The sequence below is a fragment of the Dipodomys merriami genome, unplaced genomic scaffold, assembly GCF_024711535.1.
Source record: "Dipodomys merriami isolate MVZ:Mamm:240054 unplaced genomic scaffold, mDipMer1.0.p SCAF_1, whole genome shotgun sequence".
Taxonomy (NCBI): domain Eukaryota; kingdom Metazoa; phylum Chordata; class Mammalia; order Rodentia; family Heteromyidae; genus Dipodomys; species Dipodomys merriami.
In genome coordinates this window covers 12,001,086-12,026,541 of record NW_027202270.1, presented here as the reverse complement: position 1 = coordinate 12,026,541, position 25,456 = coordinate 12,001,086, and the positions used below count along the sequence as shown (strand labels likewise).

The following is a 25,456-nucleotide window of genomic DNA, read 5'->3' as shown; positions in this document are numbered from 1 at the left end:
AAAAAATTCATTTATCACAGAACTTAAAGTAAGTAAAGTTAGTTTCTATTAGTTTATATTCTATTGTAGTTTATTTTTCAAATATATTAAAAAGGAGAGCTAAAATAGCTGGTTAAACTGTTAAGAAAAACTAATTTTATGTAACATTAATAAACACTTGTAAATCACTTAATATGTATTTTATTGGGTGTGATTATCAAAGATTACAAACTTCATTTTCCTCCAATTATCAAAAATTCTTATGCAGTCAATCTTAAGTTCTGAGTAAAGTGTTGTATTACAGGTATGAATCAGTAATTTCTATAGGCTTCCTAGAGACTTTAAAAAACATATTACAATCAAAATATAGTATGGGATAAAGGATTTGCTATAGTCAATATTGTATTAACAACAGTCCTTTAAAGTTGGATACCTTATTTATGAGATGTTCGGTAACAACTTCTCTTAGTCCAGTGTAGAGCTTTTCTCCATGTTTATGCAAAACCATTGTATATGCATTTCTATATAGCTCCTCAAAACTAAGACCACTGTTATTCTTACGCTGGATTTCTTGAATTGCATTTTTCAGAAGGTCCCAAATGCTGTTTACGTATTTTTCATCCATGGTCATCTGTAATATCCAAGAGAGAGAAGAGACAAAAAAAAAAAAAAAAAACAAAAACCAATGGTTGAGATGTTTCTGCATTTGTCTGTATAGTAAATATTGTTATAGGACTATGATTATAAATCTCATGATTTATAAGGATATTAGAACCTATTTTAACAAAAGAAATATATTTGTTTCTAAAGCTAGTAAAAGCAATTCTCTTGTCTTTTAAGACCACCTCCTCCATTTTTACCCACAGAACTCTACTTGAAATAACATAATCATAGTTCATTTATGTACCTTAAATGTACCAACCCTTCCACTATCATTCCATGTACTTGCAATGCTGAATCCCAATAGCACATGTCCTCTTATGCTCCTGACATGAACCTATACAATTAAAAATAACGCATGCCCAAATTTATTTAACTGAGGTCTAAATTCAGGACCACTAGCCTCAAGTGTACCTTCCTGCAATCCTACTTTTCTAATCTACTGATTCTACTTTTTTCCTGATTCCACTCTTCTAGATAATTTCACACCATCTCTTATATGCTCACTCTAGGATAAGTGATTCCTATTCTACTAGGAAAATAGAAAACAATCTGAAGCACTGCATGAAGTTTGACATATTCAATATGGTCAGATTATACCAGTATCATCTGCTAGTTCTTGTGTTCAAAGCACCAAGTTCTTGTACTTAAGTGAAGTAGAAGGGAGCACAAATAGAAATCTCATAGTAACATTTCTGAAATGTACAATATTAGGCTCCACCCTGGCCCCCACAAAAACAGAGCCTTCATTTAAACAAGAATACTATGACGAGGACAAGGGGACACAGACAGACACACACACACACACAGACAGACACACACACAGACAGACACACAGACAGACAGACACAGACACACACACAGACACACACACACACACACACACACACACACACACACACACACACACACACACACACACACACACACACACACACACACACACACACACACACGGGAGGGGAAAAATTAAGTCTGACAATGTACTTCCATCTTATAAGGTGGCTTTCACTTCTATCAAGAAGGCCACCAGGACTTTTACATCGCTCAATCTAACCAAATCTCATTTTACTTTACTGATAGCAGCAGCATTTGACAGAGCTGATCATTCTTCCTTAAAACAGATCCCCAACCAGGGTGACCACTTCTTGTTTATAATCCTAAGTACCCAGGAGGCTGGGAGATTGTGGTTCAAGGCTTGTGCAGACAAAAAGTTTCTGAGATCTTTTCTCATTCCATAGCTGATTGGGGATTATCTGTCATCTTAGCTATTCAGGAAGCATAAATTAAGAGGATCAAAAGGCCTAGGGCACAAAGGAAGACTCTTTCAAAAATATCATAAGCAAACCAGCTAGGGGCATAGCTTGAGTGGTAAAGTGCCAGCCTAATAACTACAAGGCACTGAGTTCAAACTTTAGTTCCACCTAAAAATATTTCCTCACTTTTGTTAGTCTATTTTACTGGTTCTTATTCATTACCACAATTTCTAATCCTAAATTTCAAGTTCTGGATCTCTGGATCACTACTCTATCAACACTCAGTTTTTAGGTAAAGTGGATCTCTTCTGTTCTCAGGTTTTTAAGTTAACCTCAAATTTTCTATAGCCTGTTGGCCTTTTCCCTTGCACACCAAAATCATATACCTAGCTACCAATTCAATTTCTAACTGAATGCATAGTAAGTCTGTCAAATTTACCAAGTACTGTGTAAATTCTAATTTTTTCCCCAGGGTCTTCTTGTCTTATAGTTTTTCCAAATGAACAAATGTCTACACTTCATCATTCTAGTTACTAAGGAGACAAAGATTATCATCTTTACCCTCTCACCTCACTTCCAGCCTGACAAGAAATACTGTTGTCTCTACCTTCAAAATACATCCAGGGTATAACCCTCTCACTACTTCCACTGCCACCATAATGGTCCAAACCACCATCAGATTAGTCAAACACTCTCTTCACTTTTCTGTCTGCTATAAAACATAAATGAAATCTTATGACCCCTCTGTTCATTATCCCCAAATGACTTTTCATTTCCCTTGGAATTAAAGTCAAAGTCTCACAACGCCTTATTCATGCCATTACTTCTTTTGTTGTTGTTGTTTGTTTTTTGGTCATGGGGCTTGAACTCGGCCTAGGTGCTATCCCTCAGCTCTTGAGCTCAACAAGGGCGAACACTCTACCACTTGAGCCACAGTGTCACTTCCAGTTTTCTGGTGGTTTATTGGAGATAAGAGTCTCATGGACTTTCCTGCCTGGGCTAGCTTTGAATCACGATCCTCAGATCTCATCCTCCTGAGTAGCTAGGATTACAGGCCTGAGCCACCAGCACCCCGCTATGCTATTACTTCTTAATCCATCTCTTTATTCCTTGTTCACACCATTTCATACACACCAGTTTCCTAACTATTCTTTAGAACACACAAACTGTTTGTATTTATTTGATACTCTTTAGAATGCTCTTCACTTGGATATCTGCATGACCAAATGAACCAAACCTCTACTTGTTACCTCAGAATCAATTTTTAAATGTCCATTCTATGTATTGAGTATAAACATCCCCTCACTACTGACCACCAAATTCAGTCTCATTTCTTTTTTATTTTCTTGGTCTCTCTTCCCCAAATGTCAGCTCCACAAAGACTATGTATATGTGTATGCATATATGAATAATGTAAGTGCACATATTCACTGTGTGTACATGTATGTGTGCATGTATGTACACACACAGTGAATATGTGTGAAAAATACATTTACACATACACGCAAGCACCAGTCCTATAGCTTGAACTCAGAGCCTGGGCTGCTTGAGGCACTCTGTCACTTGAGCCATAGTTATACTTCTGGCTTATAACTGAAGGTAAGAGTCTCAAGGACTCTCCTGCTCAGGCTGGCTTTAAAACAGGATCCCAGACCTCAGCCTCCTGAGTAGCTAAGATAACAAGCACTTGGCATGATTTACTTAAACAGCTGAATTCCTTAGTTCCTATCTATACCTGACACCTATCAGCTTAATTCCTTAGTTGCTAAAACTACACCTGACACCTAACAAGCACTGCTGAGTGACTTTCTGCTGATATCTGACTAAGAAAACCTTGAATTAAGTAACACTAGTCAGAATATAATTAGGGATTATACCTTCTCACTTGAACGCAATAAAAACTATTGAGCTAGCTCAATCCTAGCCAAAATTTATTGACAGATATGAATGTGCAAGAGCAAGTTCTCTCACTCTAGCTAGAAAAGAAAAAGATCAGATCAATTGTAAATCAAGACGATCCTTAAGCAAGTGATTCAAACTAAGTCTTATTTTAATCTTTTATGTGGAGTTTTGTTTTTAAGGCTTTAATAGATGTTTCTTTTAACTCAAGTCCTAGCCCATCAATGACTTTTACACAAGTTACTTAAAAAAAAAAATCTACCCCTACATTTAAAAAGTGCTGTGTATTTTTTTAACTAGATTCCCTTATACACAGAATAACATTCGTGTAAAAAGGTAAAGGTGTGGACCTCTATGTAATTTTTCACCCCCCAAAAAGCCGACCATGTAGTGGGACACTGGTGGCTCACGCCTATAATCCTAGCTACTCAGGAGGCTGACATCTGAGGATCACAGTTCAAAACCAGCCCGGGCAGGAAAGTCTGTGAGACACTTATCTCCAATAAACCACTCAGAAAACCTGAAGTGGTGCTGTGTCTCAAGCAGTAGAACACTCACCTTGAGCTGAAGAGCTGAGGGACAACACCCAGGCCCAGAGTTCAAGTCCCACGACCGACAAAAAAAAAAAAAGTAGCCTATATGACAACAATGGTCTCAAATACTATGTGCAATCTGGTTTTAGTTTGCTGACAGAATATATAAAAGTTATAAGTAAACTAAGACATTTTCTCCTGAAATTGAATTAACAAATATACAAAGGAGAATATTAAAAACAATTGCAAAGAAAAAAGTTTATCAATTCCAGAGATTCCTATATTGCTACTAGCTGAGCAACATTTCAAGTGATTTTTTTAAGGTCTTTAAAGACCAATATAAGCTAGGAAAACCACAAAATGTCTCCATTCAGCATAACTAAGGTTTCTATAAGAAACTAAAGAAATTTTAAAATATAATCAGGAGTCTTCAAGTATTATACAAGTACTCTCATATTATTACGATAAAAGAACTAATTTCTACAAATATAAATTAAGAATATTACACACATACGAGGACATATCCAAGTGTACAAAACATATTAACTGAAGTATGGTATATGCAAGAGAGAATTCAAATAGTGTAATCCATTCCTTAGGAAAGTTCAGTCCAACAAAATAAATACCAGGAACCTGGTACTTGAGATGGGGGTTTGAGGGATGTCAAGTAGAGAGAGGGACAGATGAATGAAAACAGGAGGAGGAAGAATGAAGTGATTAATACTCAATGCATATCCTAGGAAACTAGAAAAATTGATGGGAGGGGAAGGGTTGGGAGAGATGGGGTAGAATGATGAAAGGGATGATATCGATTAAGACGCACTGTACTTAAAACTGGCAAGCTGAATAGAAATCCCTTTTGACAACTACTTAAAAGATAATTTTTTTAATTAATTTATTTATTTTTATTGTGAAAATACCATACAGAGGGGTTACAATTACATGGGCAAGATAAAGAGTACATTTCTTATCAAGCATTGTTGCCTCCTCCTTTGTTTCCCTTTCCCATACCCCCCCACCCCCGCTACCCGATCCTCCCCCCCAACACCAAAGTTGTAAAGTTCGTTTTTCGACATAACGACTTGTACATCTCATTGTTGCAATGGGTCCACCTGTATCCCTATTACCCATTTGTTTTTTTCCCTTCACCTCCACAAATTATACCAACATCAAATACAGTAAAAGCAGGGGTTATACCGTGGGGGAGGGACATACAAAGCAACAAAAAAAAAATCATCTTATAAATATGTTAGAAACAATTGCATGAAAGAAAAAAAAAATTTGAATACTTATCTTGGGGTTCATTTCCCTAATATCAACTTATCTGACCTTTTCTGCTTGACTCAGACATACACTGGTTATTGCAAATAAAAACGATGGTTAGATGCCACGAAGTAGGTGTCAATGCCTTAACCATATACGTTGTATGAAAGGAGAGAAGGTTAGCACTCCCCTTGACAAGGATGGAAGATGCCCTTGGGCCTGACAACACCCATACGGTTTAAAATTTTTTAAAGAGTTGTTTCATAAGCCAGGTGTTGGTAGCTCATCCCTGAGATCCTAGCTACTAAGGAGGCTGAGATCTGAGTATTCCCGGACTCTTCTTTCCAGTTAACCATGCAACCCCCGCCCCCCCCTCCAAAAAAAAAAAAAACAAAAAACCAAAGCTGGAAGTGGAGATATGGCTCTAGTGGTATAGCACAGCTTTAAGCACAAAGGAGGTCAGGGGCAGCAGCCAGGCCCTCAGTTCAAGTCCCACAACTGACCAAAAAAAAAGGAAAAAGGAAAAAGAAAAAAGTTGTTTCATACTCCAAGACTATATTGTATTATTATTTTGTGTTCATGTCTTACAGATAAAGCAATGTTTGGGGCCAAAGAATAGAATAGCTATATTTCTTTTGGTGACTACCAAAGTAAATACTCTCTAATGAAGGGGGAAAAAACTCAACAACATTAAATAATTTCCTCAAAAATCACAGAGCTGGAATTAAAACTCAAATACCCCCAAATTCAAACCATTAGACTCAAGTACATCACTGTACTCGCATTGAAAAGCAGTATCCGAATGTGACTCACTCATTATCTGGGTAAACACAGTACGGTGTAATAGCAGAGGATACAGATTTTGCAATCAAAAGACCTGTGTCCATATCATGGACCATTACTCACTAGCCATATGAACTTGGGCAAATTATTAAGCTCCTGTGAACCTAGATGTCCTCATTTGTAAAATGGGTTTAATAACATTAATTATCTATCTCAAAGGATGGTCATGAAGGTTAATTAAGACAGTCAGTAGAGGTGGCTTAGCAAAGCCCAGGACACAGTATAATCTATCACAGAAGGTCTAACAGAGTGACTGACTACAGAATCTCCTAAACTCTCATCAAATAATCAGAAAGGAATGTAGCACTTTTAAGCTTTGCAGATACATAGATATGAGCTAAAGCAAAAACACACAGGAAGAGCATAACTTTATCACATAAAACATAATGTAGTTTTCTTTCAGAAATATTATTCTCCCTTTTGTCTCATTTTCCTAGACCTATATAAATAATTTTCAGCCCCATTACTCTATCCCTACCTCTTTTCATTCTTGCATTGAGTCTTTATATATTTTCATTCAATATCATGGTTATAACTTCCCATGCATGTACAGTTCCAAAACTTAAGAAACGTTAGGTTGACTACAAGGGAGTCTAAACTATGTGCAGCATTTCATTTCTGGAAAAGAAAGAAAATTCTTAGGATTTTAGGTGTGATTTTTTTTTTTGGGGGGGGGCATGATCCTGGGCCTTGAACTCAGGGCCCGGGCACAATCCCTGAGCTTTTTTGCTCTACCACTTGATCCACAGCACTACTTCTGGATTTTCCCATAATTAATTGGGAATAAGAGTCTCAGGGGAGCCGGGTGCCAGTGGCTCATGCCTGTAATCCTAACTACTCAGAGACTGAGATCTGAGGATCGTGGTTCAAAGCCAGCCTGGGCACAAAAGTCGGTGAGACTCTTATCTCTAATAAACCACTAGAAAACCAGAAGTGGTGCTGTGGCTCAAGCTGTCGAGCGTTCGCTTTGAGCTGAAGAGCACAGGGACAGCGCCCAAGTCCAGAGTTCAAGCCCCATGACCGACCGATGAAAAAAAAAACAGTCTCAGGGGGTTTTCCTGCCCAGGCTGACTTTGAACCACAATCCTCAGATTTTACCCTTCAAACTAGCTAGGATTACAGGCATAGCCACCAGCAAGCACCTGGCAGGATTACCGAGTTTTAATCAAATTTCCAAAGTTTAGCTCACATCTTAAAAGTAAGATACATTACTGGTTTATGTTAATGGCTCTCCTATCTATATGGCCAGTTCAATTTTCTCCAAAACCTAAAATTATTTAACTACCTACTCTGCATATCTCCAAATGCTCCAGACACATGTGTACAAATTCCTAGGAAATTCATCATCCAAACCTGCCCAAACCTTTCTCCTGTATTATCTTACTTAGTTATGACAACACATACCACCTAGTTTTATAAAATAGAAGCATAAACCTTCCCAATGTTCCTGGTCCAAGCCCTTCAATGAAGCAGAGATGAAGTGGAAGTAAGTACCTTAAAGGGGAATACATCGTGCAAGATCTAGTTGCATTTTTTCATTTCTGTTGCTGTTCCAGAACCTCCCTCCCTTACTTCCCATTCAAAATTTACTTTATGCCCCCTTGTCTGTCTCTTTACATGTTCTCTTGTACCCAGCTCAGATGTCATAATCTCTAAGGAACTGAACTGTTCCCTGACCTCCTCAAAATGAATGATTCTCACCAATTCCATAGTACTCATGATATATCTATCCCATATTAGGATAGATGTCTTCTAGATCATGAGATTCTTAAGGTATTTTACATTTTTCTTCATCTCTTAGATGATGATAAATGTCTACTGAATGAATACTATTTTGCCCATAATATACCAATGCAATTTTGAAAATGTTGATAGTTACTCATTACAATGGTATAGAAAATCATCTGAATGTGCCTGTCTGTAGCAACTTAACGTTTAAATATTATTTTCAAGTGAAAGTAGACAATTCTCAAATGCACCTATCAAAAGCACTCTTTTCCTATTTAAAGGCTTTAGAAGGGTGTTAATTTATTAATATTAAATGTATTAATATTAATTGGAAAAAACAGAACAGAATATGCCCTTCAAGAGAGATCAGTAAGCTACAGTCTGTCTTTCTCTAAATAAACAAGTCCAAAAACAACAGAGTAAGTGAAATAAGGTGCCAGCAGAAATCTCTCCATATACACGATTTGGTTCTGGCATCAAACATCAACACTAGCACAATAATTGTCACATATAAGCCTAAAATCTCCTACTGATCAATCCTTGATACAGAAACATTAACTGTAACTGAAAGGCTTTTTTTGAAGATTTAATGTTCAACTCTCAATAAGTTAACAAAACTTAAGCTGTACTTCACTAAGTGATAACATTTAAAGGTTTCAACTTAAGTATATTTTAAAGTATGTTTTCTTATAAAGTGGCAGTCTAATAAATCATTTAAGCAGGATTTTTTTTTGGGGGGGGGGGTCGTGTGGCTTGAACTCTGGGTCTGGGTGCTGTCCTTCAGCTCTTCAGCTCAAAGTGAGCACTGTACCACTTGAGCCACAGTGCCACTTCTGGTTTTCTGGTGGTTTATTGGAGATAAGAGTTTCGTGGATTTTCCTGCCTGGGCTGGCTTTGATCCTCAGATCTCAGCCTCCTGAGTAAATAGGATTACAGGCATGAGCCACCAGTGCCCGGCTCTTAAGCAGGATTTTAATCTCATTCGTGACACTGATATGAGGTTTGCAGTAACTGTAAAAAATACATCTGGTGTCTCAAGTCTGTAAACCTAGCTCCTCAGGATGCTGAGATCTAAGGATGGTGGTCTAAAGCCAGCAGGACAACTCTTTAAGAGTTGTATCTCTAGTTACTCGCTAACAAGCCAGAAGTGGAGCTGTGGATCCCAGCCCAGGATCTGAGTTCAAGCCCCAGGACACGCACAGACACACATGGACACAGACACGGACAGACACACAGACACAGACACAGACACACACACACCTCCAGGAAGGAATGCATATGAACACCAAAGTTTCAGCTTTGTTCTATTTTAAAACAAAACAGTAAAATAAGATGTATATACACATATTCACATTTAATGTATACTAATTAATTATGAGATCCATATACAACCCTTCCCCAAGAAGCTCAACTTATAAAGCAATCAGAAAGCAAGCAAATTCACTTAGTAAGAGCATAAATAGATGTTTTTAAAGTAAATATATCAACTATTCTTAAATGATTAACATTAAGGAAAAATTTGAAACACTAATCAATACTTTGGCTTTAAAATTACCTTACCTCCTCCCAATCCAGAATTGTTATTTTCTCATTTGTAAGTGCCAAAAAGAATAACTCAAAAAGTTTTCCTTTCAAAATACCTGGCTGTTCATCTACATTACCTCAAAGGATAACCAACTTCAAAATGCCTAAATTTAAAAGCATATACTTACACATCATCACAGTTCTGTAATTATCAAAAGTTGTACAGAACTACATCTTAAGACAAACTGAATCTGAGCTGAAAAACACTGTATTCTTTGCTTCACTATATACAAAGCACAAGAAGTCTTTAGTCCCTTGTGAATATCATCTACATGAAGAAATTTGAAACAGGGTGGGTGGGAGAAAAGGGTGAAAATTTGAAATTCCAGGCAATTCAGAATGACACAGCTAGAAAAAAATAAGGAAGGAAAAATGCTTGGCCATAATTTCAAGCTTCAGCCTCAAAAACAATTTCCTTGGTACAAATATCTGAGGAATAGCAGTATTCTAGTCAAGTACAAACATTATGTAAGAAAGCTCCAGCTCAGAATATGTATGGTCTCTCTACCTTTTTTATTATACATGGCATAATGACTAATCATTTGTCAGAAGACATCTACAATAATTCTTAATCACTGTCAACTATCAAAAATGGCCACAGTTCCAGACTTTGAGGTAAACAGCCCAGTTTGGCACATTCAGTCTTTAATAATAGGACTTTATTAAATTCCCAAACCTCACCTTCCTCAACTGTTCTTGGCCTGAGAAATGGGTGCTGGTATACTCTGTAGCAACTAAAGAGTTTTATAAACCATATGGCATACAGAATGTGCTCAATAAATACTATTGCTTCTTTCTGCATGATTTGATCTTGGCAACAGGATTTTACTACACAACAGACATACAGCCTTTATTAATGACTTAAAATGAATGTAAAGATAGTAATATTTAGAAGACTCTTTAGTTATAGTAGAAATCATGGGAATGGAAATATGATAAAGGAAGGAAAGGATTATCAACTGGAATAGCACAGCAGCTTAGAACAATTCTATGAAATCATAAACTAAACTTGCTCTATTCAACTGGCCTCTAAAAGCATTTAAATACACAGACAGCAGCAGCATTCATAGTGAGAAATTTAATCAACTAGATTCAATTATAATCAGCATCCTTAATACATGAGAATATCCTAAAATCAAGCTGTTTGTGAAATGTGGTACTATTTTTTTCAGAAACAGATCAAGTGTCCAGATTAGTTTACCAAAGGCCATTTAAATTACAGAACAATTGACTTGAGTACCAACAATGATTAACCATATATAAATGTATACACATATGGATATGTGACATTTCATAATCCCAATGTTATGACTAAAATAAGATGACTATTAAAATAAGATGACTAAAGACTAAAAATAAGATGACTATTTAAAAACAAAAATCATCCCTTGGTATAAGTAGAGGGTTGATCCAGGACCCCTGTGGATAAGGGAGTTCAAGATCCTTACATAAAATGGTGTACACACATCCTCCCTATACATTAAATAAATTCTACGTTACTCTTTAATAATAGATAATGCAATGTAAGTATTATGTAAATAGTTGTATCACAGGGAAAGACAAAGAGTCTATACATGTTGTTACACCCAATTTTTCCCAAATATTTTTGGTCCCCTACTGATTAGCTGGGGAATATACTATAGTATATTCACTGAGGCAATTTGTTGATGTCTGTTTTTATCATCTGTGTTTTCAATATAGATGAAATAAAAAATTGTGGGTGGGCTCCCTGAACACAAAGTATCCATACAAAATAATTTGACTGTAATTCTTCAAGCTTACTCAAAATGCTGTACTTTATAATATGCTATTAAATCTAAAACACTACTATTAAAAAGTCATGTGTGTAAAATTATTCTTTAAGCATTTATCGGACAAAAAGAAATAATGGAGAAGTAGGGATCAAGTACTTTACATAGAATCTCCTGATAGTGGCTCTAATATTAGGGAGGAAGAAAATTTTGCATATCTAGGTGAAGACATGAATTCTGTAACTAAATTTATTCACTTTAATCACAATCACTGTTACTACTTTTTTCTCTCTAGCTTAAAATAAAAACAAGCTAAACACAACAAAAACAAAGTTTGCTTTTGGAAATGATCAACTTACCAGCTTTTCTTAAAGAAAACTTCTATGATGAACTGAGATGGGCATTGGTAGCTAATGTCTGTAATCCTTACTATTGTGGTTCAAGGCCAACCTGAGCAGAAAAGTTTGTGAAACTCCTTCACAATCCATAACTGTGCACAGTGGCACTCACCTGTCATTCCATTAAGGACAGGAAGCCTAAGCAAGTGGATCACAGAGGCTCAGGGATCAAAGTGAGAATCAAAACCCTAAGGAGACTCTGTCTCAAAAAATAATAAGGCCAGGAGCTAGAGGCTCATGCCATAGGTGCTTCCACACTAGCCGGGGCAGAAGCTCCAGTGAGACTGTTATCTCCAATTAACCACTCAAAACCCAGAAGTGGCACTGTGGCTCAAGTGGTAAAGCACTAGCTTAGAGCACAAAGAGGCTCAGGGACAATGCCCAGGCCCTGAGTTCAAGTCCCACAACTGACAAAAAATATACTACTACTAATAATAAGCAGAAAAACGGCTTTGCAGACTTAGGTGGTTAGTGTAACACCCTAGCAAGAACAAGGCTCTGAGTTCAAATCCAAGTATCACTAAGAAATAAAATACTTTAAACTTTTAAGACAACACCAAATTGTGTATATATTCAAATCAACTACAGATATTACCTAAAGGGAGAGAGAAGGAAAAATGTCAAAGAGTATAAACTACCACTGTTAGTCTGTTTTTGAATGAACCTAACTGTAATCAGATGTGATGACAGGACAAGGCTCATCATATTAAATTGGACCAGGAGTGGGGAGTGGATGTGGGAGTATTTCTGAGCTCAGATCTAGTGCTGACTAGGCAGGTGCTGGTACCAGTGAAATAATTCCAGTCTTTGGCTTGTTATTTTGATCCTGTATTAGGCTCCCTCAGTTAAGAAGATGTCCCATCAATTTTTCTACCTGGAGTTGGCCACAAACTACAATCCTTCCAATATCAGCCTACCAAGCAGGTAGTATTATAGGCATGAGTCAACAGACTATCATATAAAATCCTTATTTTAAAAAGTCCGCTATGGAGTCTGCTTGAAACTTCCCTTGTTTTCTCATTCTCTCTCTCTCTCACACACACACAGTATGCAAAACCCAGCTAACAGGACCTAACAATCGTCACTGAAATACGCTACTACTATTTGTTTGTTTATTTATGTTGTCGTTCACAGGGCATAAACTCTGGGCCTGGGTGCTGTCCCTCAGCTCTTCAGCTCAAGGCTAGCTAGCGCTCTACCACTTGAGCCAAAGCATCATTTCTGGTTTTCTGGTGTTTTACTGGAGATAAGAGACTCAGGAACTTTCCTGCCCAGGCTGGCTTTGAACCACAATCCTCAGATCTCAGCCTCCTGAGTAGCTAGGATTATAGGCGTGAGCCACCAGCACCCAGCGCTACTCCTATTTTAAAAAAGGATAAATCTAAGGCTGAAACAAAGCTTATCAAAGGCCACAAAGCTAGTTAAAGCAATGGAGGAATTCAAGAGACCTAACTCAAGTGTCCTTCCACTCAAGATGTCCATGTCAACTTAAATAATCAAGAAGCTTAATAATAATAAATTATTTTATAATTAACTAGGTTACTGTGTTCCTATGACTATACTTATTTGAATCTGGTCCAGAGAAAAGAACTATTAATAAAAAATCACACACACACACACACACACACACACACACACACACACACACACACACACACACACACACACACACACACACACACACACACACACACACACGTTTTGGTCCATTGTGGGGCTTGAACTCAGGGCCTGGACACCGTCCAAGAGCCTCTTTGTGCTAGCTCAAGGCTAGCACTCTACCACTTGGGCTATAGCGCCACTTCAGGTTTTAGAGTGGTTAATTAGAGATAAGAGTCTCATAGGGACTTTTCTTCCTGGGCTGGCTTCCAACTACCATCTTCAGATGTCCACCTCCTAAGTAGCTAGGATTACAAGGTGCCACCGGCACCTGGCTCCCCCAAATCATATTAATCATAGTTCCTCCATAAATTCAAGTCAGGCGCATATTCCTTGTCTAAATCAGTCTGTCTCCACATCCTCATCTGTTAAATACAGATTTTTTTCTAAACTCAGAGTGAAAAATTACTATTATTATTAAGAGGTAGAGCTAAGAGGAGGAGATTAAGTTATGAGAGTAGAGCTCTCCTGAATAAGATCAGGTAATATCATAAAAGCATTAGGGAGGAAACCCTTCTGCAATGTGAGACACAGCATTCTCCCTCTCCAAAGCATGCCATATCTAAGTGCAACTTGGGAAGAGAGACCTCACCAGATGACAGAACTTACCAGCACCAACTCACTGTGAACTTCCCAGCTTCCCAAAGTATGAGAAAAGTAATTTGTTTTCATAAATTGCTTCTTTGTCTGTGGCATTCCTTTATCTTTGCACTTTCATGAGAAATAAATTATTAATTTGAAGTACCTATCTTTGTGCTTCCAAATCATTTCACTGTTTAATTTTTATTTTAGTATATTCTTAAGGACAAAAATTAACTACATTTTTTTAAATATAAACTTCTTTTTCTCTCTTTTTTTTGTTTGCAAAAGCTGTATTATGAGCCTTATAATTTAAAATAGGAAAGAGTTTGTTTTCAAAAAAGTCAACTCATATTTTTTCTTCTAAACTGTAATTCTGGTCACTTTATTTGAATCAATACACACTAAGCAATTTATATATCTAAATGTCAAAAAAACACAATCTAAAATTTTTGTAACTTCTATTTCATACAAGAGGCTCATTTACTTTGAACCTAGTAAAGCTTAAATCTCTCCAAGAGAGACTTTTTTTGCTTTGCTGGTCATGGGACCTGAACTCTGGACCTGGGCACTGTCCCTCAGCTCTTCAGTTCAAGTCAAGTGCTCTACCACTTGAGCCACAGCACCACTTCCAACTCTTTCTGCTATGTGGTGCTGAGGAATCCAACCCAGGGCCTCATGCATGCAAGGCAAGCCCTCTACCACTGATCCATCTTCCCAGCCCTAAGAGAGACTTTTTTCAGAGTACTGCTCTATACTGTATAAGCTTCAAAGCCCCTGGATCTGCTTGTGGTCAATAATTTAAACTACTCTCCATGTTCCTATTAAGGAAGTAAATTAGTTAAAGATCTACAAAACCATTAACAATGTAATCAGGCAGTGTGGTATAAGGGGAAGAATATAGAATTTTCTGTCACACACAATTGCAGCTCTGTCCTTTGCAAAGAGCCTATGTACCAGTTTACTGTATCTCTGAACTCCACTGGCATTTACAACAGGACTAACACTAAACCTGAAACTGTTTTGAGAATTTGAGATAATTCAAAATTTCTTTTAAAAAAATAGCCTAACTCAAGGCAGATATTTTACATGTTGTACTTTCTAATCTTATAAAGGAAGGTCTTTATTGGAGATGAAAAAGGCAAAAAAATAGTTACAACTTTGGAGAGGTTGAAGTAAACAGAAGTGGTTAAGGATGCTAAACGATGCTTTTGGTAAGAATAATTTGCATAGCACTATTTTGAAGCTGGTCCTGGGGCCTAAACTCAGGGCCTGTTGCTCAAAACTAGTGCTTTGGCACTTAACCACAGCTCCACTTCCGTCTTTTTCTCTTTTTGGGGGCGGGGGGGGGGGGGGAGGGGACAGTCTTGGGGCCAGAACTCTGGGCCTGGGCACTGTCCCTCAGCTCTTCAGCTCAAGGCTAGTGCTCTACCACTTGAGCCACAGCACCACTTCCAGCTTTTTCTGCTTATGTGGTACTAAGGAATCAAACCCAGGGCCTCATGCATTCAAGGCAAGCCCTCTACCACTGAGCCACCTTCCCAGCCCCTCCACTTCTGTCTTTTTTGTAGTTAATTGGAGATAAGAGTCTCTTGCACTGCGTCCTTTCTACCTGGCTTCAAACCAAGATCCTCAGATCTGTTTCCTAAATATCTAGGTTACACAGGCAGTGAGCTACCACCTCTAGAAAAGTAGCTATAAGAAATCTTGTATTGGGGCTGGGAAGGTGGCTCAGTGGTAGAGCACCTGCCTTGCATGTATGAGGCCCTGGGTTCGATTCCCCAGAACCACACAAGCAAAAAGAAAAAAAGCCAGAAGTGGCACTGTGGCTTAAGTGATAGAGCACTAGCCTTGAGCTGAAGGGCTGAGGGACAACGCCCAGGCCCAGGCCCAGGCCCAGGCCCAGAGTTCAGACCCCACGACTGGACCTAAAAAAAAAAAAAAAAAAAAAAAAAAAAGAAATCTTGTATTTTCTTAATGTAGGTAAAAATTCCCCTTTGAAGCTTATTCATTCACTCAGCAGTAAATACCAAAATTGCAATTAAAGAGCAAAGTTGAGTCCATCCACTTTCTCCCTCATTCTGTCCTACTAAATGATGGAAGTCAAATTAAGAAGTTTTGTGCAGTTCCTACTTGCATAATATCACATTAGTGCATTCACTCAACATTGCCTACTATATATAAAAGAAAATGCCTTCTAGTAGCAAAGGCTATGGATTAGGAGTAAGGCAGCAACAGAGTTTGAAATTTCTTAACTATTATCAAGTTAAGTATGTAAAGCCTCATTCTTGAAGAGCCTGGACTAATGACTAGTGATTTAAAAGCAATCGTTAACAGAACTCTGTGGATTGCTTTCCTGAATTCCATGTGTAGAAACAGCTCTAAATAATCAAAGGGAGGTTTGGAAGATACCAACTCTACTCCTATCATTAGGAAATTCTACTAAATACCTCAGTAATACTACTACTTCCTAGAAAGCAGTCTGACATTATCTCAATTCTTACAATTATTACTCTTTGAAAAACGTTCATAGTTTCCACATAAAATGAAACAAACTGAAGAGTATTACATTAGTACATTCATTCAACACTGCTTACTGTATACTGAATACTGTTATACTGCACCAATAAAGACCAATACAAAGAGGATGGGATACCTCCTCTAAGAAAATTACCTTTCTAAAAATTATGTTTTTAAAAGGAAGACAGTCAATTCTTTCTTATTTTCTGGACTGTAAAGACTAGTATGGTAATGACCATGATGATGATAATATGAAAAAGATTGTCTTCCTTCTCTGAGATCAGGGGGAAAAGGTGATATATAGACTGAAGAACATTTAAAAACAAAAACAAAAAAAAGATGGCTGAGCTTTTTATCTACCAACATTATTTTTCACAGTGAAACTGTAGTTAAGAGGTTTCTTCAAGAGAGGTAAGAAAATTATCAATAAATAGCTTAAGGACAATGATTAAAATTGCAAAAGGCTCAGCAGGAATAGGGAAAGGGATCTTACAATGAACACAGAAAAATTGCCCTGAAGCACTGACAAGCCAGCTACATTAGAGACCAGGGTCCTTCAGATTGTCTCCAGGAGAGCATAATAGCCTAGAAAGTATGAGCAGTGAAGGCTGATGCATGGAATTACCCAAGAGTCTTTTTTTGTTGGTATGACTGGCCTTACTCTGGGGATGTAGAGAAAAAAGGAACAATAGCACCATGGCTTGAGAACATACTCATGTGAGAAAGAAACAAGCAGCAATAGGACAGAATTATAATTAACAGCTTACATGTATTATAATTATGTTTATTATGTGCCAGGCACTATTCTAATACGTTTACATGTATTAACTAGCTTTGAACAGTCTTAAGAGGTAGGTACCATCATTTTCTCCTTTTATAAAAGTGACAACAGGCAGAAGGTAAATGGAATGAATGACAAGCTCCAAAGACTACAACGAAGAGGCCAGGGCTCTTCACCACTGTACAGACACTAAACACAATAAAAGTATTTAAAGTTGAATAAATCAATTTCTAGTCAAACATGACAATGGACAAAATGGCTGGCTGGACTGGCAATGTCTGATTAAAGCATTAACATTTTCAATATCTGAGGGAACCTGAGAAAAAGTTAGTGAATGGTCTGAAAGAGAATAGTAGCTCTCAAGAGCTTCCACCAAATGAGAGAATGATGGATATGGCAATAAACACCATTGGGGGCCAAAAGGCTGAAGGATTTTAAGGTAAACAGGCACTTCACTTCAAAAAGATCAGCCTGTTCTTCTCAGGGTAAAGTTAAACCAGCTTTCACATGGCAAAAAAGCAGAGAATTCTGAGAACAGACAATGTTTAATGAAGTTATTAATCTACAAGTAAAGTAGGGAATTGAAGTAGCGGAAAGGGAGGAGATGAAAAAGTCTTGATTGAAGAAGTGAGTTGTTACTATACAAAAAACTGAGATCAGATATTAGTTTTTTGATGCTCAATTTGAGGTTAACACCAACACATGACTACTTCAGAGACTAAGGAGAATATCCACCTTAAAAAAAAAAAAGGCAAAAAAGCCACGATATCATTAATGACAGTACGATAATCAAAACTTCACAGCATTGCAAAGGTAATTCTAACATTTTAGAGCATTATTTGCATTGGCAATCGAGTACTACAGGCTTCAGCTTAGAGGGCCAGTAGTTTTTCATTTAATCAATCATTCTCTAACCACCTACACTGTGCTAAGTGCTCTGTGGTTCAACATGGTGCCTGGTATAAGCACTGGGCAAAAAGCCACAACCTACTGTAACTCAGAGTGACAACAAAAGGAGGAGGCTTGGGGGAAAAAAGAGAAGATTACTTTAGATGAACATTTAATGGAAAATTAAGATGTACATAGTAAAGGAGTGCTTATGCCCTCTGAAATATCTTCACACTATGTGAGAATCATCACTGGAAATTATCTCTTGAAGTCTCTCCCTCCCCACAAGAACCAACAGCATTCCTACACAGTGCCTCAAAGTACCAAGCTTGTGTACGTGTGCATGTTTATAAAAAATAGTATTAACATGTAAATATATGTACATATGTATATATATGAGACTGGTATTATCTTGGAGTGGTTCAAAAGTTGTTCTGCAGGCTTTTCAAAATGTAAAAATTTACAAAAAAGGTGAGTAGTATCATCAAAATAAGTGAAGCATTTCAGTGTGATTTGCAAAAAACAATATTCACTTATAGTATGTAGATATTGCCAGTCAATGTTGAAGTAAGCAATGCACTAGGTATGATTCTAAACTTATTCTCCATTGTTAGTTACAGTCCTATAACACATATTCTCAATATGCCACTTTAAAATGAAAATAAAAACTCCTTCTGGACTATGCATAATTTTATTCTTACAAACAATCAAGGAGGGCTGGGAAGGTGGCTCAGTGGTAGAGTGCTTGCCTTGCATGCAGGAGGCCCTGGGTTCAATTCTTCAGCACCACATAAGCAGAAAAAGCTGGAAGTGGCGCTGTCGCTCAAGTGGTAGAGGGCTAACCTTGAGCTGAAGAGCTGAGGGACAGCGCCCAGGCCCAGAGTTGAGGCCCACAATCGACAAAAAAAAAAAAAAAAAAAAAAAAAAATCAAGGAAATAAAAATTAAAACACTAAAGTATTATTTTTTTCTAGTATGATAGTTAAGATATAATATGTGGCTAAAGTAATAGCTTAAAATGATACAACCTTGGGACATTCATTCACCTTTAAGCCAGTCTGCCTGGATTAGAATCTTTAGTTCTGCCTCTTGCACAGATCAACTTTATGTGAGTTATTTAACTACTAGAGGCTTCATTAGTAAAAACAGATGACATTGCACAGAGATGTGTGAATTAAGTTGCTTTAGACAAGCAAAGCACAAATGTAAGCATTCAGTGAATGTTAGCTTTTCCTTTTCTACCTTTCTGGGCATGGATGTGGTGTGGCTAATGCTTGTTTTTCTAGTTACTCTGGAGGCTGAGATGAGGATCAAAAATTGAAGACAAGCAATAACAAACAGATCACAAAAAAGAAAAATCTTTGACCTGTAGTTCCAGCTAGGAAAGAAGCACAAATAGGGCTGACATCCAGGCCTGTCTCCCCCATTAGAGCGGGAGGAGGTAGGGGAAACAACCCTATTTGGAAAAAGGGCTGAGGATATGGCTCAAGTGGAGCACTTGCCTGGCAAGTAAGCACAAAGTCCCAAATTCAAACTCTCTCCCTCCCCCCCCCTCTTATACACACACAAAGAAAAAACAAACATGGAAATATATGTACTATAAGAAGCTATTTTTAAAAAAATATAAAAATGCATATGAAAGATTAAAAGCACCATCAAAATGTTTTTATTTCCAAGAAGATTGCAAGTAATTTCTATTTAAATACAGATATTTATCAGTTTTCTGTCCCTTTTATAACTAAAAAAGCTACTAAAATGAATTATTTCCTGACAGACTATAATTGAATAGTTTTCAACATATACTTTGTGAGAAACTAATTCTAATTCATTATTTTATCTCAGTGATTTGTTTTTACTCATAATTTTACTTTGACTTTACCATAAGCAAAAAATATTTTCAAAGCTGCATTATTCAAAACTATAAACTGTCTAAACTTTCCAATCTTGAAAAAATAATTACCTCTCTTCTCCAAATAGAAAGCATATTATTTTTTCTAGTGATAATTATATATTCTTCCTGGACAAATTCTGTTACTACTTACCTACATCAAATGAACAAATGACATACAATAGCTTTCTCTACTTTGGTTTGACGAATGAGATTTGTAATGAATGTACTATGTGAAAGCCCACTTTTCACTTGATAGCCTATACTATTAGAAGCTCCTATTATTTTCTAGGCTCCTCTCAACTGGCTAAGACAACTATACAAAATAAACAAAATAAAGCTTCACAATCCCTTTTTTAACTTCTAACAGCCAATATAGTTCTGACATAACTTGGTTGTCACAAAACTATTAACAGAAGAGTCAGTCTAAATGTAAGCAACACGTTCATGAATCTGTTATAGCTTACTCCATAATTTCAAAAGTAATACAGAGAGTGAAAACAAATTTATTGCTAATTCCCAGCTTTCTGATTTTCAAGACTATTTTCCAGCTCTTCTGCATATGTAGACTAGGTAGTTAGTTCTAAGCAATCATTACCTCCCTAAGAAAGAGAAACCTACTATGAAGATGAATTGTTCTCTCAAATCTGGCTAATATTACTATAGTTAAAACAATAACAACAAAAACTATGAAGTTGTTCTTATCTGTCCTTATCTCTTTATGCCTTTAAGTACATCACCAATAATTTTAAAACATTTCTTCCACTTTTGTCTGTCACTCCCTGGGTTCCACCTGTATATCCTATCATTTGCTGTAAAGATGGAGCTCATCTAAAATATTAAGTGGAAGAAGTCTTCTCTGTCATGGATTTATCATGTTTCATAAACAACTGGACCCTCAAGAAGGAAGTCGGTCTTAAGCAGCAGACTAGATCACACTGTAGAAAAACAGTAGCTTTCACAATGTCCCCTAAACTCTAAGGCAAAGCCAAGAAAAGCAAATATGAGAGGAGAGCATTTTCATTCAAAAATTACCCCTCCAAAGCTGGGCAGGTGGTTCAAACCTAGATACTTGAGAGGCAGCAGAGATCTGGAGACATAAAGAAGACCTTACCTCAAATGTAAAAAGGCAACTGGAGGCATGGTTCAAGGGATTGAGTCCCTTGACTCAAGGCCCTGAGTTCAACCCATGCACCATGCACCACACACACACACACACACACACACACACACACACACACACACACACACGCACGCACGCACGCACGCACGCACGCACGCACGCACGCACGCACGCAGGCGCGCGCCAAAACCAATTCCAACCAAGCTTATTGAGTAAACAAAAGCTCAACAGTTAGGACAAATGGCAACAAGGGAAACAATTTCTTGGAGTAAAATTATCTGTTCCAGGCCTTTCACAACTACAAATCTTTTTTTTGAGGCTCTATGTTGTTATTTTATGTATTATTAACAAAAAGGTATAATGAAGGTATATTGTGTCATACAGAAAAAGCTTACAAATAGGAATATAAAGTTCTCCTCTGTTAACAGTTAGAAACTCCCTTCTTGTTCTCAATCTTTACAAAAATCATTTCCTCTAGGTTTACTTAAAAATGTCAACTGTGGCTGTATGCTGGTAGTTCACACATGAAATCCTAGCTATGCAGGAGGCTGAGATCTGAGAATTGTGGTTCGAAGCCAGTCTGAGCAGAAGAATCCATGAAACTCTGTATCTTCAATTAGTTACCAAAAACGCTGGAAGTGGAGCTGTGGCTCAAGGGGTAGAGTGCTAGCCTTGAGCAAAAGCACTCAGGGACAGTGCCCAGGCCCTGAGTTCAAGCCCCAGGACAAGCACCCCACACACACTTAAAAAAAAAACACAGACACAAAAAACTGCATTAAACTGCCATGTTATAATTTCTACTCTTTTGAACAGCAGTGATAGCATACTTAACATATGCATTAAAAAAACTAAAAAACAATCTGATTTAATGATGGAAGAACTCTATATGTGGTGTAGCTTCACACATCTATGAAAAATGTAAGTTTACCTACTTGTACTTTGTCAAACAATTCCAAAGCTTAGTTTCATTTCTTTCACATAATTTTGTAAAAGAAAATTTGCAATAAAGCATTGAACTACCTATCCAAATGGTACAGGTAAGATTCAAGAGTTGGCATTGAACTACCTATCCAAATGGTACAGGTAAGATTCAAGAGTTGTCATTATGTACATATGTATAAGCATACATCTTTTCTCATTTACAAGTTCTGATTAGCAATCCAAACAGGCAATAGTTATACACAAAGATTGCTAATGTGAATAAAGCAATTTTTAAAATCTGTAAATCTACACATTTACCAAACAAAGGTTAGTCAGTTAAGTACCTTATCATTAACGCATGTATCTATTCTAAATGATGACAACTCAAACAACTGCTAAGAAATGTAATGGTTATTTTCAACAGGAACTACCTGTAAGTGATATCAATACTTACAAGGTAATAGTGAAAAAAAAATCTTAAGTTTTTAAAAAGTAGTAAGTATTCACTACTAAATACCAAACACTAAAGACTTCATTAAGAATCTTACAAAAACATTTGGAGCAACAGTGGAGAAAAGATCCAAGCTAGTTTATACTCTAATGCTAACTAAAAAAAAAAAAAATCATTTCTAGTACTGTGTTAACCTATCAAACAATGCTATACTCCGGATTAGAATGAAATATTTTGCTTCTTATCCCCAAGAGCATCAGCTTCAGAAAAGAGATCTTGGCCTTTCAAGGTATCATGGTAAATCCCAAATACACAGGAACAAAATGCTACTCAGTATCTCTTGAAGCAATGAAAGATGGCAGAGGAAAATAGGCAAGAACTAAGTTGGCAAGTCCACAGAGAATGAAAAGTTGGTTAAAATCTGGTGTTGAACTACTCACATCAATTTTTTTTAAATAATTCTGAATTTTGCTAAAAAAAAAAAAAAAAAGGTAGGATCTGACCATCAACAGGGTGGTTGATTTAGTAAAGAGTTGAACAATACTCACAAAACAAATGCTAGTGAACTTCAGTACTTCTATTGCCAACATTTCTCACACTGGTGTAGTTTCTCACACTTAGAAAAAAAAATTCAAACACTCAAACCCCCTTTCTTCTGGAGTATACCCTACCTATTTACATAAAGCCAGAAGTTTCCACACACTGACATAAATATTTTCCTTGCAATTTTAGAATTCTGCATCAGGCATTTCTTCTCTTTAACATTTTAAGAATTTAGCGAAGTCTTCCTTCTTCCTCAAGTTCTCTAGGACCAAGTTACTTAATTAAAACAATCCATCATATGAAGGTCAGTCACCCCCCCCACCCTACACACACACACACACACACACACACACACACACTCAAAACTGTACTTCAGAAAAAGCGTGCCTAGAAAATGATTACAAATGCCCTCTCTCTCTCCCACAAGATACAATGAATCTGACAAGGTAAAGACCTTCCTCCTAAGTTTTACTTTTAAAACTCTCCAGCTCAAGTGTCAGTTGGTCTATCTTGACTTACTATACCTGTTACTGGGGCGACATGAGCCAGTAGGTCCAGTTTTGTCCAAGGAATACATTTTAATTGTTTGCCGTGAGCTAGCTGAATAAGGCATGACATCCAGAGTTAGGCCCTCATCGACTGAACCCCACAGGCGTGGGACTCAACGAAATGCCCCCCGCCCCACAAAAAGAAAAAAGAAAAAAGAAAGTTTCGGAACAGGATGCTTTAGCTGTGGCTAAAGCTGACAGTAAAAAGCAAGGTTGCGTGGCCGGCTACCCCGCCTTCCTGCGGGGCTTCCATGGCTGAGACACCGACAGTCTTGATTTCGTGGGTCCAGCCCCCCCCCCGCACCCCCATCCCCGGCCCTGCATGGCAACTCCTTGAACAAGAGTTTGTGAAGTGCTTAAATGAAAGAGGCCACAAAGACGCGGGGGGGGGGGGGGGGGAGGATCAGCACCGAGTATTTCGTGGAACCACTGTCACGGCGTCGGGGATGGGCTGACGGCTTAACCCCGCGTACGGAGGGGGGAGGTGGAGGGGGGCAGTCCGCTCCATCACCCGGAGACCTAAGATGGGTCGTTCTTGAAGCCGCAGTGCAAACACACGCGAAAAGTTACGCACATGCCCCACGCCAGGACTTCGGTAGTCTCCATCCATCCCTGCAGGGCCCGGGGCGCGGAGGCCGAACGGGAAGGAGTGCAGGGAACCGGGCCTACACCCCATCGACGCGGGAAGGTGCCGGGACCGGGCGGTGGCCCAGTCCGTCGCCGACGCCCCAAGGCTCAGTACCGGGCCCGGGCGCTGGGCACGGGGAACGGCCCGGGAGGGAGGCCGCGGCGGGCCCGCGCAGCCCCGTTGCCGGGAAGGCTCGCGCCCCGCGGCCGGCGGCGTGGGGGAGGGGAGGCCGGCCTGCGGCCTGTTGGGGGGGAGTTCAGCCCGGGCCTCGCGTGCGGCTCCCGGCCGGGTCCCCGGCCCCAGGGTCCCGGGCGCCGAGCAGGGACTCACCGGAAAGGCCCGGATCCGCATCTTGGTGTCCTTCCGGCTGCCCGTGCCTTTGCTCAGATTCGACATGGTGCTCGTCCCCTCCCCGGCGGCGGCTGCGGGTCGCACTCCGAGGCGCCGGTGTCACATTGAAGGCGGACGGGCAGGCGAGGGGCGACGCCGGGGGCGGCGGCGGCGCGGCCCCCGGGCTGGGCCGGGGAGCAGGCCGGCCCCTGGGCGGCCGCGGCGGCGGCGGGGCGGCGGCGGCGGCGGCGGCGGCCCGGGCTCCGGCGGCTCGGGCTCGGCTGGGGGCTGCGCTGGCGCGGCGGCTCCGCGGGGGCCCCCTCACGCCCGACTCGGCTCCCTTTATCGCGCTCCTCCGCGATGGCGGCGGCGGCGGCGACGGACAAACATCTCACTGCGCAGGCCGAACGTCCTCCTCCTCCTCCTTCTCCTCCTCCGCCTCAGCGAGACGAGATCCGGCCCGGAGGGTGGAGGGGGGAGGAGGGAGGGAGGAGAGCCGGAGTGGAGATGGGGGAGGGGGTGGGAGGACGGGAGGGAAGGCGGGCGGCCCCAGCGGGGGGGGGCGGGGGGGGACGCGCAGATCTCGCGAGAAAAGGACGAGCGCGCCGCTCCGGGCGGGGCGGGGCGAAGCCCGGGGGCGGGAGGGCTCAACGCGAGTGGAGGAAGAGGAGAAGAAGAAGACGGGAGAGTCGAGAAGAGGGCGG

The 25,456-nt window shown here is 39.2% G+C and overlaps 1 protein-coding gene and 2 non-coding genes across 5 annotated transcripts in view; 1 reads left to right on the top strand and 2 right to left on the bottom strand.

The window, feature by feature from the left end:
- The window catches only part of Cul3 (cullin 3), an 82,564-nt gene extending 57,323 nt beyond the window's left edge, over window positions 1–25,241 (bottom strand). Inside the window, exons 1-2 of one of the 3 annotated variants that reach the window (XM_070015951.1) lie at window positions 24,753–25,241; window positions 413–610 (exon numbers count right to left, since the gene is read on the bottom strand). In XM_070015951.1, coding sequence (XP_069872052.1) covers window positions 413–610; window positions 24,753–24,818 — 264 coding nt within the window. In that variant the 5' untranslated portion in view covers window positions 24,819–25,241. Of the gene's footprint in view, window positions 1–412; window positions 611–24,368; window positions 24,486–24,752 lie in introns of those variants that run through there. The other 2 variants (XM_070015948.1, XM_070015957.1) reach the window with 2 other exon arrangements.
- On the bottom strand, window positions 5,696–5,819 carry LOC138835398 (U6atac minor spliceosomal RNA). Its single transcript, XR_011374591.1, has one exon. It is a non-coding gene; the product is annotated as a U6atac minor spliceosomal RNA (small nuclear RNA).
- LOC138835366 (U6atac minor spliceosomal RNA) lies at window positions 5,747–5,870 on the top strand. Its single transcript, XR_011374570.1, has one exon. It is a non-coding gene; the product is annotated as a U6atac minor spliceosomal RNA (small nuclear RNA).
- Window positions 25,242–25,456: the final 215 nt, after the last annotated feature.